Source organism: Hypomesus nipponensis, chromosome 6, assembly GCF_054491055.1.
Source record: "Hypomesus nipponensis isolate SF chromosome 6, ASM5449105v1, whole genome shotgun sequence".
NCBI lineage: Eukaryota > Metazoa > Chordata > Actinopteri > Osmeriformes > Osmeridae > Hypomesus > Hypomesus nipponensis.
In genome coordinates this window covers 7,920,301-7,937,372 of record NC_140366.1, presented here as the reverse complement: position 1 = coordinate 7,937,372, position 17,072 = coordinate 7,920,301, and the positions used below count along the sequence as shown (strand labels likewise).

At 42.9% G+C, this 17,072-nt stretch overlaps 1 protein-coding gene across 1 annotated transcript; it reads left to right on the top strand.

Annotated features, from left to right (window-relative positions):
- The first annotated feature begins 137 nt into the window (after nucleotides 1–137).
- Nucleotides 138–5,969, top strand: LOC146286850 (ankyrin repeat and SOCS box protein 2-like). Its single transcript, XM_084700023.1, has 9 exons — nucleotides 138–264; nucleotides 1,852–2,000; nucleotides 2,285–2,451; nucleotides 2,663–2,818; nucleotides 2,958–3,203; nucleotides 3,372–3,543; nucleotides 3,641–4,196; nucleotides 4,526–4,679; nucleotides 4,901–5,969. Exons 2-9 carry the CDS (start codon nucleotides 1,864–1,866, stop codon nucleotides 5,029–5,031), a joined length of 1,719 nt encoding a protein of 572 aa, XP_084556149.1. The 5' UTR covers nucleotides 138–264; nucleotides 1,852–1,863; the 3' UTR covers nucleotides 5,032–5,969.
- The last annotated feature ends 11,103 nt before the right edge of the window (nucleotides 5,970–17,072 follow it).

Below are 17,072 nucleotides of genomic sequence, written 5' to 3'. Positions count from 1 at the left end.
CAAACAAATCCACGGGGGCTTTCCTGTGATGATTGACAGGTGAAAACATAAGACGGCTCGTCTTGCATGTGCACCTGTCATATATGATCCCTCCTGGAGTACAACCATCAGCCTTGGGAGAGTCTTGTTCCAGAACTGTGGTCTAGCCCGTCAGAGCTGAGAAACAGCAGAGGACACAGAGCCATAGGAACTATATGATCACACGCCTCTCTCCTGGGAGAATAGCACATTGGACTGCTCATTTCAACTGTCTGACGAGTTTGGGTAAGACATGCTGGGTTATTCTGTCTTGCGGTGTTTTGCTCATTCAAAACCTAATACAATTTGGATTGTTTCCTTTATTGTATCCTTTTATGTCCTTTGTGCTTCAGATCCTAAATAAACAATTTTAGATAACGCCAGAGGGAGATTCATGATGCTTCTGGGAAGATGGAACTATTTCAAATAGAACACGTGTGATTCCAAATAAATGGCAACAGTATATGCCTTAACATCAAACTACTGGAATAATGATGTTTCTGTTTATATGGGTGTATTGTTTAGCACACACACACTAATTGCTTGACATTAGAATGGGCTGATTCGGTGGAAGCAAAGCACTCGTAAAATAAATGAAAGATAAAAAAGAACATTATGTCTGAATACTAAGATGATGCTCATATTGTTTCTTCCTTTGCACCTGTTTCATCGTCTTCTGAAGAGTTGGCAGTAAATCCTGTTTTAGAAGCCATTAAAGTGTCCCACCATTACCTGAAGGAGGGGATTTGGAATTCACACCCTCTGAACAGTAACCATGCAAGGTTTAACTGCCAAAGTCTCCTCCACTGGTCAGAGTATATATTTACTCACAACAACATTCTTAAAGTGTGCCAGGGATTAGAGTGTCTACTTTAAGTTTCAAACTTCAAGTGCTTTTCTGGATGGACAAAGACAACCTGTAAGTGTAGGGAACAGCACATCCTCTGTGCCGAAACACTTTGCATCTTCGCAAAAGTGGAACCACTGCAGTGTGGCTGAGCGTTAGGGAGTCGGGCAATTAATCAGAAGGTTGCCGGTCCGATTCCCGGTCGTGCAAAACATGACGTTGTGTCCTTGGACAAGGCGCCTCGGGGGAATGTCCCTGTTCTTACTGTAAATCGCTCTGGATAAGAGCGTCTGCCAAAAGACTAAATGCAAATAAAAGCGGGCAAGAAAGACACTTGAGGGGGCTGGTTTTCTCCCAGCTTATGGCACAGTGTTGTGGTCGTTTTGTTCCCGTGTGGCACAGCTAGACCCTAATTTTATCTTCAGAGGGTTGAAGAGTCAAGCATCTCCAGTGTCTCCTGCAGATTGGGATGCGTGTGTGTTTTTCTCTCTGTGTAAGAGGCCCTCCACCAGCTGTATAGGATTAGTCACTTGGCAGACAGTCAGTTATGAAAAATAGAGGTCTTACTGTAATAGGTCATTAGCCGTTCAATTGTGTGAGCTTACTTTGGCGATGTATTTTAGTGCATGCGCGGCAGAGGTGCCTATGTAGGAGAGCAGCAGCCCATGTCCTACAAGTTGCTTTAGCACCCAGCTACTGTAAAACGGATACGTTTGTTGAGATGTCTGGTAGGGTGTCCTTGATGGTGTTTATTGGGTCTGGGATTTGAGTTTTATAAGATAAGATGGGCTAAATACATTTGTATTGACTTGTTGGTGAATTTATGTCCACTGTTCATTTCCACGATTAGAACGGAATATATCAAGGGTATATTCAGCGTGTAATGGTGTATGATCATTGGTGACATCAAGGTTGGTTTGTATTATAAAACGTAAACTGGCGTGGAGTGTAACCCAATCAACCGTTTTTCATACGTTTTTATTTAGATACAGGAAATAATGAAACTTGATCCTCTCTGTAACGTACCTACCTCGGAGGCCACCAGAAGCTACAGCTTCATCAGTAGTGAAGGAGAGCGCTGTGTGGCATGGAGGAGGTATGATGGGACGTTGTACGTCACCACCGAGGCTGAAGAGTAAGTGTGTCCATCCCACACGGCCCTCTGAAATGTTTTCTTTGTGTTTGAGCAGACCCATTCCTAAACACTGTCTCTAAAGGTGCATTCTGCAAAACCCTCCCCCCTCCACAAACGACTGCAATGACATTCACCAAAGATATTCCAATGTTTTTATTTGGTTTTAACCTCCTGTCAATGTTTTATGGAGGGGATTGTGGTCAATTCTGTATGACCTTAGAAAAACACTTAAAAAGTAAATCCACTATCCAACACGTCCAAAATAAATGTCCTTCTTCTCCTAGGTTTCTTGACCCGGTGGTCAAAGCCATTAAAACCAATTCTGTGGGCAGTCTGAGGGAGATGGTGAAGAGACACGCTCCCCTGACAGGGAGGAATAAGCTGGGGTGGTTACCTCTGCATGAGGCTGCGGTGCATGGCACAAAGGAATGCCTCGATATCTTACTGAAGGGTAAGCACCCTTCATTCTCAATTTCAAATTCGTTTTGAAGGAGGTCCAATGCAAGGTTTATGTTTATTGTCCTCAAGACAATTAAACTGTAACATATAATATGATGGTGAATGTTATATGACGGCAAGTGTAATATGTAATGCTAAATGAAGAGAATTTCATATAAACTGATTGCATCCTTTTCTAATTGATTGTAAAATGTTGGACTCAGCCAATCCAGAGGTCATTGACAGATGCACACTGAAGCAACAGACCCCTCTCTTCCTGGCGGTGGTGGTTGACAATATGATCTGTGTGCGGTCCCTTCTGGAAAGGGGAGCTAACCCCGACATAGCTGATAAGGACAAGGAAACCCCTCTCTACAAAGGTAAAGTTGGGATTGAATACGATACATTTGACACTGAGGATTGACGATGACAATTACGAGCCAATTACTCATGCCGAGGATTAACACGACACCTATGAGGAGTAATCAAATCCCTTCTTCTATTCTATCTTCACTAAAGCTTGCGAAGGAGATCATTGTGAGCTTGTGGCCCTGCTCCTGGACTTTGGTGCCCGGGTGAACGGGCAGTGTATCCAGGGCTGGACAGCCCTCCATGAGGCTGTGAGTCGGAACAATGTGGAGATCTGTGGGATGCTGGTGAAGGCTGGAGCCAAGTTAAGTGCCGCCAACATCTACGGCATCTCTCCCCTCTTCGTGGCAGCCCAGAGTGGACACGTCCAAGCTTTGACTTTCCTCATGAACAATGGTAATCAGTAGTATTAGAGGCGTGTTGACTTTTGCGAAAAGGGATTCCATTGGTCAGTGTCTATGTTGTAACACTGTCAATGGGGGATGGTTAGAAAAAGATCTTGCTTTGGATAAAAGCACGTCTGCTAAATGAATCAAACATCACATCTTGTCAATGTCAACACAGGTGCTGATATAAACTCCTGTGCCCATGATGGGGCCACAGCTCTCTATGAGGCGTGTAAGAATGGCCACGGGGACATTGCGGAGCTCTTGCTTTCTCAGAGAGCAGACGCAAACAAACCAACCAAAGCCGGCCTCATGCCCATTCATGTCGCTGCTCAGCGCGGATACCATAAGTAGGCGAAGCATGGCGTACCTGTAGATTTGAACATTGCGGCATGACTGAAATGCTACGATTTACGGAACTGACCAATTTTTTTTTGCCCTGTCCAGGATTGTATCCATGCTCGTTCCTTTCACCTGCAAATCTGAAGTCCGTCTCAGCGGCATCAGTCCCCTTCACCTGGCCGCCGAACACAACAACGACGACGCCCTGGAGATCCTGATCGAGGCCGGCTTCGACGTCGACGCCAGACTGTCCGAAGAGCGTTCCGCGATGCACCGGGACCGACGCGTCACGCCGCTCTACTTTGCCGTCGCCAACGGCAACGTCGACGCGGTCGCCATGCTGCTGGAGGCCGCGGCTGACCCCAACCTGGACACCTTCAGCCCTTTACTGGTCGCCGTGCGGCAAGGCTGCATCCGGATGGCATGTTTGCTGGTGGAGCACGGGGCGAACGTCAATGCCGACCTCCCGACCCGCCCCACCTCCTTCCCTGCCGCCGTCCTGTTCTGCATCAAGCACCTGTCCTTGCTCAAGTACCTCATGGATAACGGCTGCGATGCAATGGCCTGTTTCCAATGTGACCACGGCACCAAGCCACACCCACCCATGAATGCTGATTCTAAGGATGACTTCGGTCTGAGCCATAAGGAGCCTGGAGTACAGGTCAGTCCATTGCTGCCTTTAAAGGGGTAGAACAGGGATAGGAAAGTACTTAAAAGTGTTTATTGATGCATGGATGCAAATGCAATACTGCAAACCATACGGATGGATCAACAGGAGGCCCAAAATGCCTCGACAGCTAAAAGCTAAATCCTTTCACTTTGATTTATGCTGATTATTTCTTATCAATAATACATATATTGAAACTGAGCTCAATGCATTTAAAAGCAGTCTATACATTTTGTTAATGTCCATCCATGTACAAACGTCAAGGAGCCATCTGTTATCAAGGATTTGCTTTGCTACTGACCCTTCGCTCTCTGCCCTCTCAGTTCTGTGACATCATATCCAGTCCCTCGGTCTGCCGCTGGGCAGGACCAATCATAGACGTGCTGCTAGACTATGTGGGGAACGTCCAGCTGTGCTCCAAACTCACTGAACATCTGGACAGCTGTGAACACTGGGTGCACATAAAAGAAAAGTCAGGTTAGTAAATCCAGATTCTGAACCTGATTATTGTACTGGATGACATCTTTGTACTGCATAAAAAACACAACTTACAGTACAGTATATAAAATAATTTTTCAAGAAAATGCATATGACGCCTCATTTGGCATGAGTTTCCTGATCAAACCTCCCAAATAGATTATGTATACATGTCATGTTTTGTTTCTTTTTCCATAAAATGGTCTCTTTGTGGTTTTTAGTGCCTCCGCGTAGTTTGAAGCAGCTGTGCAGGCTGAAGATTCGACAGCAAGTGGGAATCAAAAGACTGAAGAGCATAGTCACCCTGCCTCTTCCCCCACGACTGATCAACTTTCTGAACCATGATGAATAGCTCTGGAAGTCACACCGGGGTTTCAACTCTGTTCTTAAATCTGAGGAATCTGAGGAATGTACAGTACCGTGCTGTAAAGGATTCATCATTTGGTCGTTGTCACATACATTGGATCAATTCATGGATCTCTCTCGATTGTAAATTATTACATGTTTTCTTAAGTGGCTTGGCATGATGTTTTCCACATGGAAAGCTTTGATTTGTGAACTTGTAAACAAATCGGGAGAGAGAGAGAATGACTCCATGTATTACTACAAATACATTTGTCTGGTCCAAAAAAATGACCAATCAGGAATGCTGACATAAATAGGAAACTCATATTAGTCATCTTTAAAATATTTATGATAACGTTTATTAGAAGAAATAAGCACACTGCATATAGAACAACTATACTCTCAGTACAAAGGCCTAAGCTATTGTGAATCATTCTGAACAACAGTTTAAATCTATGGAAGAGTTTTTAACATGAAGCTTTCTCTTTTCTGCATGTGATTATGCAATGATGTTATCTTTGGTAGGACATTACATATCCAGCACATGTACATCCACTCAAAGACAAACAAACAGATGACTACATCCCTCTAAATCTCTGTAGCCCCTTCTCTATTCCATTTCAACAACAGTGCCATGTGTTTTGAATGCAACACTTCCTGTGACCTCCGACCTTCAGTCATTTCAAGTCCCTGCACCTGCCTCCCTGGGCCAGGTCGTTCAGAAGGTCACACGGACCAAGGGCTGCACAGTGTGCTTGTAGGATGTGCTGGCTTTGCCAGTTATCAAGTTCCCCCCATGTGGATACCTAAAAATACCTAGGTGTTAAGTTGCACTTGCACTGGATACACACACCACACATGCATACATATGTACTGTCCATAGCCATCAGTCAGCCTGCATCGTATAACGCCACTAGGTGGTAATAAAGCTCCGTTGAAAACAAAGACCAACTTGCCGTGTATGAGAACTATTCACTGCAGCTGTTGTGGTTTCCAGACTTCTGTATGGAAAAATTGGAGTGACTGCAGTGGGATTGTATCAGAAACATGCAATGTTAACCAATTTGAAACTATGACAGCGTATTTTAGAACACAGTCACAACTGCTGTACAAATCCGCAAAGCTGTCACAATAAAGATTCACTCAGAATGTCATGGTTAGGTACAGTACAGATATCAAACAAGGTATATGCACAACTACAGCACTGTAGATAGGAAGGCATCTTATTGACTTTCTGAAACCCAACACAGACGAGGGCACTGGAACCAAAAAGCTTGTTTGGGTTTAATTAGCCAGACAAGGGGACACCTTCTGGCCCTTCACAAGTGAGAATCATCTCACACTCACACTGCAGGCTGCTGTTCCCAGTCGGCCATTTGTAAAATTGGACAGCTTTCGAGAGGTCAGGGGAGAACATCCATTATATCTGAGCCAGTCTTCAAAGGAAATGCAGGAGCATATTGTTGTTTGTTGTGGTGAAAAGTGGAAGAGTGGACAAATAAAAAGTACCAGCAACAAAAAAAAATCTGTCTGGCATGAGATATTAAATCATTCTCCCAACTGGGTGACAACACATGCTTACAGCCATTCTGAGGTATTCAACACGAGGATGCCACACTGTGAAGAGATTCAGACCAAAATTGCTCTCCAAATTCCAAGTAACTAAAGGAAAAACATTGAGATAATTGCTTGGTAATGTATATCGTGTTTTCCCTCTTTTTACTGACACTCACTCATCATGAGTTGTCCTCTAGCTGTCTAACAGTGTCTCCTAATAACTTACCGGGATTTGCTAACGGGTAGCCTGTAACCCAATAAGCGGGACAGACGCTGGGTAAACAAAACGACAAGATGTCCTCAGAGGACTCCTCTCCTCTTCCGTGGAGGAACTGTTCAGAGGCATACGCCGCCATTACATCGGAGCTTGATTTAATTAGGCTTGATAAAGCCTACTTGTAAGATTTCATTTCGATCGTGGGGGCCATTTGTCCCACCATTCGTCTGGACGCAGAGGGAAGGAGACATTTCGGCCAGGCTATCTATTGAACGGAATCCGGGCCTCATCTTGTTACAGCCTCTTCTTGTCTGGTGCTATTTGCATCACATTGCAGCGTCCTCTCTGTTCTGGCCTTTTCTTCATTGAGGTTTTGTGGTGGGGCTTTGCCTTTTGCCTTGTTTGCATATGCAATGTGACGGTCCTCAGACAGAAGTTGATATTTTACTCATTTATAGTCATGCTGACATTTAAACAAACAATGCTTTAAACTGGGTATTGGGGGCGACAGTAGCACTCTACACTGCTGATTGAGCTGCAGGAGCTATATTGAGATTTTGGAGAATAAACAGGCAGGCATTATTGACCAAAACTGTAGGTTTTTGTTCAAATGCATGTGTACTTTTTTGGGTAACACTTTACAATAAGGTTACATTCGACTATGTAACTGCATACTGCTGAAAACGTTGTAGGCACATTGGGATTGCTATGTTAATAAATTGTATGGGTAGAGGGATGTAAGAGGAACATTGATGTTGTAAAGAGGCAGTTGAAGGTTGTGTAATATGATCAATGTTAACATCTATTATACAGCCAGGGAAGCCCTACCATCCCTAACCAAGTTTCAAGAAGAAACCTTCAACTGAAAAAGTCAACAGGAAATTGTAAAATGAATGAAAGCCAACCAGATCGATTACAATTTTGACATAAACAATGGGTAGAATATGACTAAACAATCCAAGTCCATCAATCCACCAATAAGCACTATGTTTTTGTTACACATGAAGCAAACCTCATAAAGACTGCCAACAGCAGTATTGCTCCTCATTTCTTATCAGTTTACCAAGAGCAAGCTTTTTTGCTTTTTTTTTTTAGCCGAACCCTTTCATGGAAATTAGACACTCCTCCCCTCATTTGCTCAAGTATTTCCTGACGTCTTGATTAGGCAAAGACATCCAGTAGGTATCTGAGTTGTTCATTTACGGAAGTTATCGGTCTGTAAACAATTAGGACTTTACTACGCTGGCACTTTCCTCAAGGCCTGCGTCAGGGTCTTCTGGCATCGCATTAGCAATTACTTGAGTTGGCTGATTTTTTAAGACTTTGTTTAAAGCTTGTAGGAAAAGAAGGGGGGGGATCGCCAACTCACTTTCAGAAACCAACAGCGATATCTTGAACTGCAGTCTGCAGCAAAAGCACGTAAACGTTGGGCCTAGCGTATTGCCTCATGATTAACCGTTGGGATGCACGGTGTTTAACTGATGAAGCCGCAACAGACACTCTAATGAAGCCAAGTGACAGAGAGGAGGCGGTGTCTTGTCATTGTCTCTGAGTGAGCCTCCTAGACTCCTGTAGCCAATAAATAACCTGTGGGAGGACATGAGCCAGATAAACACACAGCTGTCCTAAAACACAACTCATCACCTTTAAAGTGGGGAGGTATGCTACAACCTATAGAATGAACTCAAAGTTGCCAACTGCATTCACTTTATTGTGGTCAAATCAACCAACATGTTTTGAGTAAAGAGCACCTGTCCTGGCCACGGCGGTACCCCTGTGTTTCTGGGTGGTTCCCTGGCATCCTTCCTGTACTTCCTTGCCTTCAGTTCTCCCTGGCGGTCTCAATGTGTGTCTGTGGTGTGGGCTTGTCTGTCTCTCTCCTTCTCTTCCCCCTGGTTCCTAGCTCCCCAAACACACCTGAAAAAAACACTGAATTACGAATCATTTTGACAAAAACTCAGTCACCGTCAACCGCAAAGCATGCTGTGAATTTTGACCCAAGCACGTGTCACAGTGCAGAATTTTATTTGACTTGATTTCATGTACTGTTAATGGCAATGTAGGTAGAAAAGCGTGGTAAACAGTCTGTTTTCGGTATACAATACATAACCTGCAGTGACTCTGCAGTCTTATTTTCTTTAGTGCCCATCATTGACATCCTTCCCTCTCTATCCTACTTAATTGTATATATATTTATAATAAAACACACAGCTCCCCAAAACCTGGTGTACAGTATGGAATCCTAACCAAACCACACAATAATAATTTATCATCGAAACGAAAGGGTTTTGTGTCACCAACAAGGTTCTCCCTCTCACTATTAATAAATCAAATCTGCAACTGCCTGACTACAAAAGAGGCCCCGCCTCTTTGTCCTTCACCAAAGAGAGGTGTTCATTTGGAGGTTATTCATATGAACAAAAGAACAAACGATAAGCCCCAGTGACTAATCTATCCGGTTCTACCTTCTGATGAAAGAACATCCTTTCAGACAAAACTGCATTGGACATGAACAGAAAGTATTACGACTGTATGATAAGTATCAATATTTTGTCTTCAATTGATGGTAAATTTTTGGGGGATGGGGGTATTGTGTTATAGCATCCCATCTATTCTCTAACAGATGGACACAAGAGATTGGCCGTTTATATTAGTCATATTCTGATTCATTTATTGTCAGTAGGCATCACTAACTTTCAGTAGGTAATCCTGTCCTTTTTCATAAAACTTTTTTTTTAACACCCCACCTGCACCGAGCTGTCAGTGTTGTTAAATAACTCTTGTCTCCATAGCTTAAACATGTTTACAGGGGACACAACTTTTCATTTTGATTTTAAAATAACTATTGTACCTTTATGTACCAAATGTGTTTGGTCTTGGTGGATAATGAGCATGTTTTCTTTCTCAATTATGCATCAGATGATCTTCACGTTTAGTTGTCTCATACCTGCAAGTATGAACAAATTCAATGTTCTTCCAGCATGTCTCTTACATCATGGCGGCTGGACTTCAGGGTGTGTGTTACTTGCGGTCAGATCACTCTGACATTTTACTAGAGTCTCTGCCTGCTTTTTCTCATCTTTGACCTTTCCACACAAACACACACACACACCGTTGTTTCTCTCACACGCAATGCTGACCGTGCATTAAGTGACCTCCAAACGAAAGTGTCTTCATACATGTAAAAAACTTGGAATAATTTCAAGAGGATAATCAGCTTCAAGGAAAAGTTGCATGGATACAGACGACTCAGCGTGTCATTTTCAAATCCTCAAAATACTGGATGAAATACATCTTCAGAATGTGTGTTTCTACAGTTCTGTAGTGGGTTGTGACAACTTATAATGAGAATAATAAAGTAGACGTTTTTTCAGCCCCCACCATATTCATATTACCTTATGTCAAATCAAAGCAAATATCTTATTTAGCAGCAATTGCCATATTGATATATTATTTTCGAAGAGTAGAGCAGGTTGTAACAGATGCTTAACACAAGTTATAATGATAGAAACCGTGCATTAAAGTAAAGTAGTTATGGTGACTGGAGTCAGGCTGTCTAGGAAGATACTGTGAAGTTCTGTTGTGGTGATAAGAAAGCGAGACAATGCATAGTGGAGGTGGTCGCCTCCCATTATTTTCTTGATAGTCTTAAAAAGGGCTGATTATGTTTTTCTATGTGGTTGGATGAGACTCTGCTACAAATCTACTTCTCCATGTAACCCTTTTTACCTTCTCTCTGTACCATCAACTGTGGCTCCACATATTATGAATAGTTATCGAAGCTTCATCAGTCCGAGTAATCCGCACCAGAGAGCTGACAGTTATTGGGTCATCTCCAGAATAATACAGCAGCCTTGACCAGTTGCAGCGTCGCCACATCTCAAAGTGACCTAGAAAAAGAATACCAGAGCAAGTTGACCTGGAAGAACAATACTGGCCTGAGGCGAGGCTGCCGAGAACAAATCCACGGAGAAGTCCTGGTGTCCTTTGACCTGGAAGAACATCACTCCAGTAGTGCCTGGCCTCACTACAGCGATACACAGTTTACTTGTACATGGCAACAGCAATTGTCCTCTAAGCCGAGGACGCCTTGCTTGAGTCCCAAAGGAAAACACAGAACGTCGAGCAGAACAAATCATGCACATATTAAATGGATAATGCATGAAAGATCAGTTTGACAAAGAGATGGAGGACAACAACGAGGGGGATTTTGGAGCTCCCTACGAAATAGACTGTTTCAAACTGGATTATAACGTTGTGGTTATTCCTGACAAGGTGAAGGTTCCCAGCCCAAATCTCTTACAATGCATCTTTAAAAAGGCTTCATATCAAGCACAGAATCCATCTGTCATCGAGCAAATGTTGCCGAAGTTGTTCACATCCATGTGTCCAACGAATGCTTCGTTCCCACCATTCCTTTTTGGAAGCCATCGCAACCCCACGCTTTCTCAAGCTGACCCACTGATTCCTTTCATTCAAGTCCACTTCATTACGTCAAGTTACGACATTATCCAATAACTCACAGGCCTGCGACTTACTCAGTGTAAACTTTCTCGAGGGCTCCACGCTTTATTTATCGGCTTTCAATGTCAACAGTGGCGAGTCGAGTGTACTATTCCAGTCAAGTATGTTTTTCCAGTGTGAGAAAAATAGCATCGTAATTGGCATGTCAGGTCAAAAGTTAGGGATGCCTCAAGAGCCTTTTAGGCTTGTGTACACGCTGGAAGAAATAGACTTGGACTTTGAGTATGATATTGTGCAGTTATTTAACACCAGGTAACTGGCTTTTCGGCAAAATAAGTACAAGTAATAATACAGAGAAACATTTGAGTAGCAAGAAACCATCAAACAAAGAAAAGGAGATGACTCCTGTCGAGTGGTTCCTGGAAAATGGCATGTTGATAGCTCATATCTTCCCAAATAGTAATTCTGAAAGCCCTCTCATCCCGCTGTCAGTAAAGGGCCATTATCTATCCCTCCACTGCACAGCCCAGCTATCGAGAGCTCTAGCGGCAGCACTTGCAGGCCATTTTCTGCTAAGATGTCCCTCAAACATGACCTTCAAGATATGAAGCCCAATCTAAAGCACAGTTCTTGTGGTTGAATAGGACAGAATAATGGCTGTATAGAGAGGCTTTACCAAGTAGAGACAAACAGTGGATGACAATTAACCCCTGAGTATAGCCGAACTGGCAGTAGAGTACAATTGGTGATCCTTCTTTCTGTGTCAACAAGCCGCCCACCATGGTCCACCAGGGAACCCAAAGAACTGGATTCCGAAATTGAAGGCGTCGTGAGACATTGACATCCCAATCGTCCTCGTGCCAAATAAGCACAGGAAGTTTGCCAGTGCCGTCCCCTTTATTCAACTGTTCTCCTTCAACTTGTACCGCTTGCATGTGTGTGCCCAAAGGCTCCATCATGGCCTTAACTAGACTTTCTTCCCAGCCTCTTCCAGTCTTTATCCTCCCAAAGGAGCAGTCCAGTCAGCAGATACCATCTCTCTTGCCATCCCATAGCCCCTAGCTGCTCGGTCTCACTTCCCATCCCCCTAATTTTGTTTGTATGGGGTTCTTTGATGTCCCAGCCCCATGCATCCATTTGCTTTAAACAGCAGCACAGAGAGGAAAGAGGATAGGATCTGATTAAAAAGAAAAGCCCACATCAGTAGATTTACCTTTTTATTTCTGAGCTGAGTAATAAATTCAGTGTTTGAGATAGTGGTATATTACCTTTGTCTCCTGCTCAATTCTCTCAGGAAAATGAGGTCACGGGGATATATAATTAAATACAGCAATTTACACATTGAGACGTTTCATCTGCTTTTTTGTCGTCTAATGTCCTAAATGTTAAACGTGAAATCAATGTAATAGCTTAATCAACTATTCAGCAACAAATGAAAAAGCAGGGTCAACAAGTCTTCAACCCTCTTGGCTCCTAAACACTGTGAAAGTAACCTAAGTGAGACACATAACTGTTGACCACCATCACTTCTGGTGATGGATCCCGAAATGCAGCAGTAAGCTTAGCTGCACACTCCATTAGTCTGATATAACGGTCTGTCTTGGCCGACGGAGAGCCATAGCTTATCTCAGTGGAGGCAGCGAGCCCAACCTTGTGCAAACCCTCTGGGGGCTGTGGGAGAGACCAAGTCCTGAGGACAGGGTTGGCGTTGATGATGGATGGTGTTGTGACAGGCTCCTGTTTCGCTCTTGCTTTTTTTTTCTTCCTCAAGTGGAGCAGTTGAGGGAAGTCAGCAGAGCAACAACTCTGGGATTTAGGGCCCACGTCTCATCGGGGTATCGATCCCAAAGGCGAAAACCAAAGGCGAAGTATCTTGCAGGAACCAAATGCTCTTACTCTCTCCTCTCTAGACAAACCAAAACCACATTTCGAAGAGAGAGCCCTGCCAAAAGCACGTGTAATCTGACAGAGTTTGTCAAACAGGAATGTCAAACAATTATACAAGGAACCACTCAAACTCCAACGTCTGCACCCTAAGTTAATACAATTTCAAGCCAAAATCCCCAGTTTCTCACGTTTGGCCAGTACTGAAAAGTCACTGTCCTTTTCCAGATGAGGAAGATAAAAGCCAATGTCTAATGAGGTGCTCCTCTAATCTTCCAAATTAATCCCAAGCAGGTTTTTAATTACGTTTCATTTCTTTTGGAAAAGGAGGACAAGAAAACACTTGGCGGTCTTGCATGGGTAGTCAATTCAATTCACATGGGCAAGTGATAACAAAATGTAATTTCTTTCACCGTATTGTACTCCAGAACAATCTAGATGGTTTCTACCATCATTGCTTTCGACTGAAAGCAACAAAAAAAAAACATGAAGAAAATGAGCAAAGTATGCTGAAACGTCTGGTTTGGAGAGCACATTTATCTCACACGGTGGAAAGAGCTTTGAGCTGCATTATTTTTGATAATATGGTTCAGTAGGACCTAAAATGGCACTCTTTCCCCAAGCAGCACATCAAGCAGAGCATGGATCAGATTGCCATTTATGGACAGAGAACCCCATACTCAGACATCTTCACTAAACACCCGCTGTTGGAAGTCAGTTACAACTCTGCTAAGTTGGTCAAGGTGGGAATATCTATTAAACAAACTTTCCTGATGACCGAAAATACTGCAGGGGATTATGTTTCAGTTTGTGGGTATTTAAATCCTAGATTAGTGGTGATAAAATACAAATGCTAAATTAGTGAACTGCAGGACTCCAGGTTTGTTCAATTTTCTGGCTGATCGCAGGTTAGTGTAAGATTCATGTGAAGTGAGGGTCTCAAAAAATGATGGGAGTAATAAAGAGCCTAAAGAGTCTCCCATGGTACAGTGATAAAGAGCCGCAGCTAGGATGGAAGATGAAGAGGCTTATTCAACAAACCACTGGTAAATCAATACTGTATTTAAAATGGGGGGTTCCTTCACACTGTTTTTACACATAGCTATTAGCACACAGCGGTCAACAAATCCATCTGTTGACCCGGTTTTGGTACCCAGAATTTTCCAAGAATTATGTCACTGGCACTATTTTATCACCTATCAATATATATTCTTATTCCCCATGCAATTGGTTTGCATCATTAAAAAAATTGAACTGCTCTTAGTAGACGTCATTGGCACTTATGGTCGAAGTATTTATCAAAGGGAGTTACAGCAATGATTTCATTCCTGCTTCTCTCCCATAAAAGTAGTTTAAAAGCTCTGGATGACAGCTTTATCACTGGAACAGTGGAGTAATTATGACCATTTGCACCTTGTGAGTTCAGAGTTCATCTTATCATCCAAAGCGCTTTGGTCACCCTCTTTGGCTGCAATCAATTTTGGAGGAGAAAAAGCTCACAGCTGACAAGTGACATAGTTCGCTAAGCAGAACGAGAGACAAAGCATCGACACAGACGAGCAAGATAAGGGAAGAAAGGAAGTGAGAGGAAGAGAGATTCTTATCTTGATGAAGCTTCCACCAAATGGCCTCGACTCAATCGAGTGACCAATCATTCGAATAGAACTTAATGTATGTATGACTGTTAAATATGATCACAGTACCCTTTAAGTTGGGTCAGAATCATCACACAGAAGGGACAGAGGGAGTTAAGGATTGACAGATCAACAGACAGACTGAGCTGCATCCCATTTTGTTTAAGGTTCCTAGCGTCGAGCCGTGCCAAGCTGCCAGTCTCCTATCCATCTCCTTCCCCCACTCTGCCAGCTTTGAATTCCCCCTGGAGTCTCCCTCGACTGGCTTAATGAAATGGCATTGACTCTGCCTTTGTATATTCCTAATATCAACCCCTCATTTGCCTTGATGGAGGTTAGCTAGTCAGAAGGTTAGCTAAACTTTATGGAGCCCCAAAGGCTCAAAGTGAGTGTTAACATAGACTATGAATGAAGCTATAACAAAGGTTGCTGACCTGAGGTAGGTTTTTGAAAGGCTTTGCAGTGATAGTAATTATACTATTCCTGAACGGTGACATCTTTACACATGTTGCATGTTGCATGCCTGCACATTCCTCTGATTGACTGATTTGGGGAACGGGGATTAATGATGGAGAACAATCAGACCAAATCTCAGGTTTTCATGGGGGTCATGGAACTAAATTGGTTTTAACTATCTGCAGTGCATGCATGTGTGTGTGTGTGTGTGTGTGTGTGTGTGTGGTTTAACTGTCTGCATCAGTTATATTAGAGACAACAGAGTTACAACAGAGAAAGTATTTGAACAAACAAATCTTAAAATCCTGACGTTAAAATCAAGTCTCAATTCAGGATTAAAAGCAGATCAATTTAATGATTCCATCAAAGACGTTTAGGCTTAACTTGATTGATCTGAACCATTTCACTGAAGACAATTGGGTTCATAGTGGGTGTGCATCCAAAAAATTATAAAAATTATTCCTATGTAAGCCAATTTCTCAGAAATAATATCCTAAACAAATCCTCCACAACAAACAAACAATCTGCTTGTTTGGGGTAAACCAAAGTACTAAACTAGGATGTGAACAGTATTCCCCTCTTGGCCTGTAAAAATCAAAGCCAATAAATTAAAGTTCAATTTCTTCTGGCTGAGATTTATGGTCAGCGCTATCTAATGGAGCAAAACTCATCTGGGATAATCACGTTGGAGGGCTCCTCTGTCTAATTAAACTAAAAGGGGGAAACAGGTTTTGGGCTGACACAGTGAAACTTCAGCTGTCTGCACTGGGTGGCTTTGCCTTGACAGCCAAATGCTGAGGAGAGGAGGAGTTACTTCCAGTGATGGATCTCTCCACCTCGCAAGATTCATGAATCTTCCATCTATGAAAGGGATTGAGTATGGAGCTTGTATCATTAATAACTTATGGACCAATTACAGTATTTAAACATATATACTCCAGCACCATATTCCAGGTGCTTTTTCCATACCTCTATTGTAGCTTCAAAAATCCAGGCGGATATCCACTAGTGTTTGTCTGATGGATAGGGGACATTCCACGTTTGAAGCCTTTGGAAAAGAACTTGTCATGGATACAAATGGAGTTGTGTATGTGTGTTGGTAGATATGATGGCTTGGTAGCTACATTTAGGGCTGGGTTCATTCGCTGCTTCTGTCTTGGCGGCTGATTATCGTGCCATATGAGGAGGGCATCTGGCAAGGCGGGAGGAAATGGAGACACCTTTGATTCATGAAAAGCCACACAGCCCAAGGGACTACAATCTCTACATTGCCCGCTGACAGATGATTAATCCGACACTGCGAGCTGTATAGGCCAGCCCACCCACAAACCACTGACCAGCCAGTTCAAATGGCCATCGTGGGCCATCCATTATGAAAGTACAACAGTGTCATTTTTTATCTTGTCTCTTGATCTTACCACCCATTATGTGTACTTGTATTTTCCATAAACAAACTAGTTGGAGATATCATGAAATAAAATGCACAGTACGGTTTTAGGTTTACACTTGATTCATCAGACTTATTTTCCTACAGAGAAAAATTACCAAAAGTACTGTAGGTGCACATAAAAAAAAAAAGATAAAACACCTGATACTGTGTTTGCATGTACTGTGTAGTAAAAATCACTCTTATCTTTTAGCATTGGGTCCAGATTCAAGCTATGCATTCCAACAACTACATCAGTATGTATTCAAAAGAGTAGCACCTTTTTATATTTAGTCATTTTAGCAGACTCTCTTATCCAGAACGACTTCGAGTAAGTAGAGGGACATTCTCCCAGAGGCAAGTAGGGTGAAGTGCCTTGCCCAAGGACACAGTCATTTTGCACGGCCGGG

Excerpts from the sequence above, each read along its gene's own strand:
- LOC146286850 (XM_084700023.1), top strand. The coding sequence starts at position 1,864 with ATGAAACTTGATCCTCTCTGTAACGTACCTACCTCGGAGGCCACCAGA. Across the intron at positions 2,001-2,284 it reads GTCACCACCGAGGCTGAAGA|GTTTCTTGACCCGGTGGTCA; the intron begins GTAAGTGTGTCC and ends TTCTTCTCCTAG. Across the intron at positions 4,680-4,900 it reads GCACATAAAAGAAAAGTCAG|TGCCTCCGCGTAGTTTGAAG; the intron begins GTTAGTAAATCC and ends TGTGGTTTTTAG.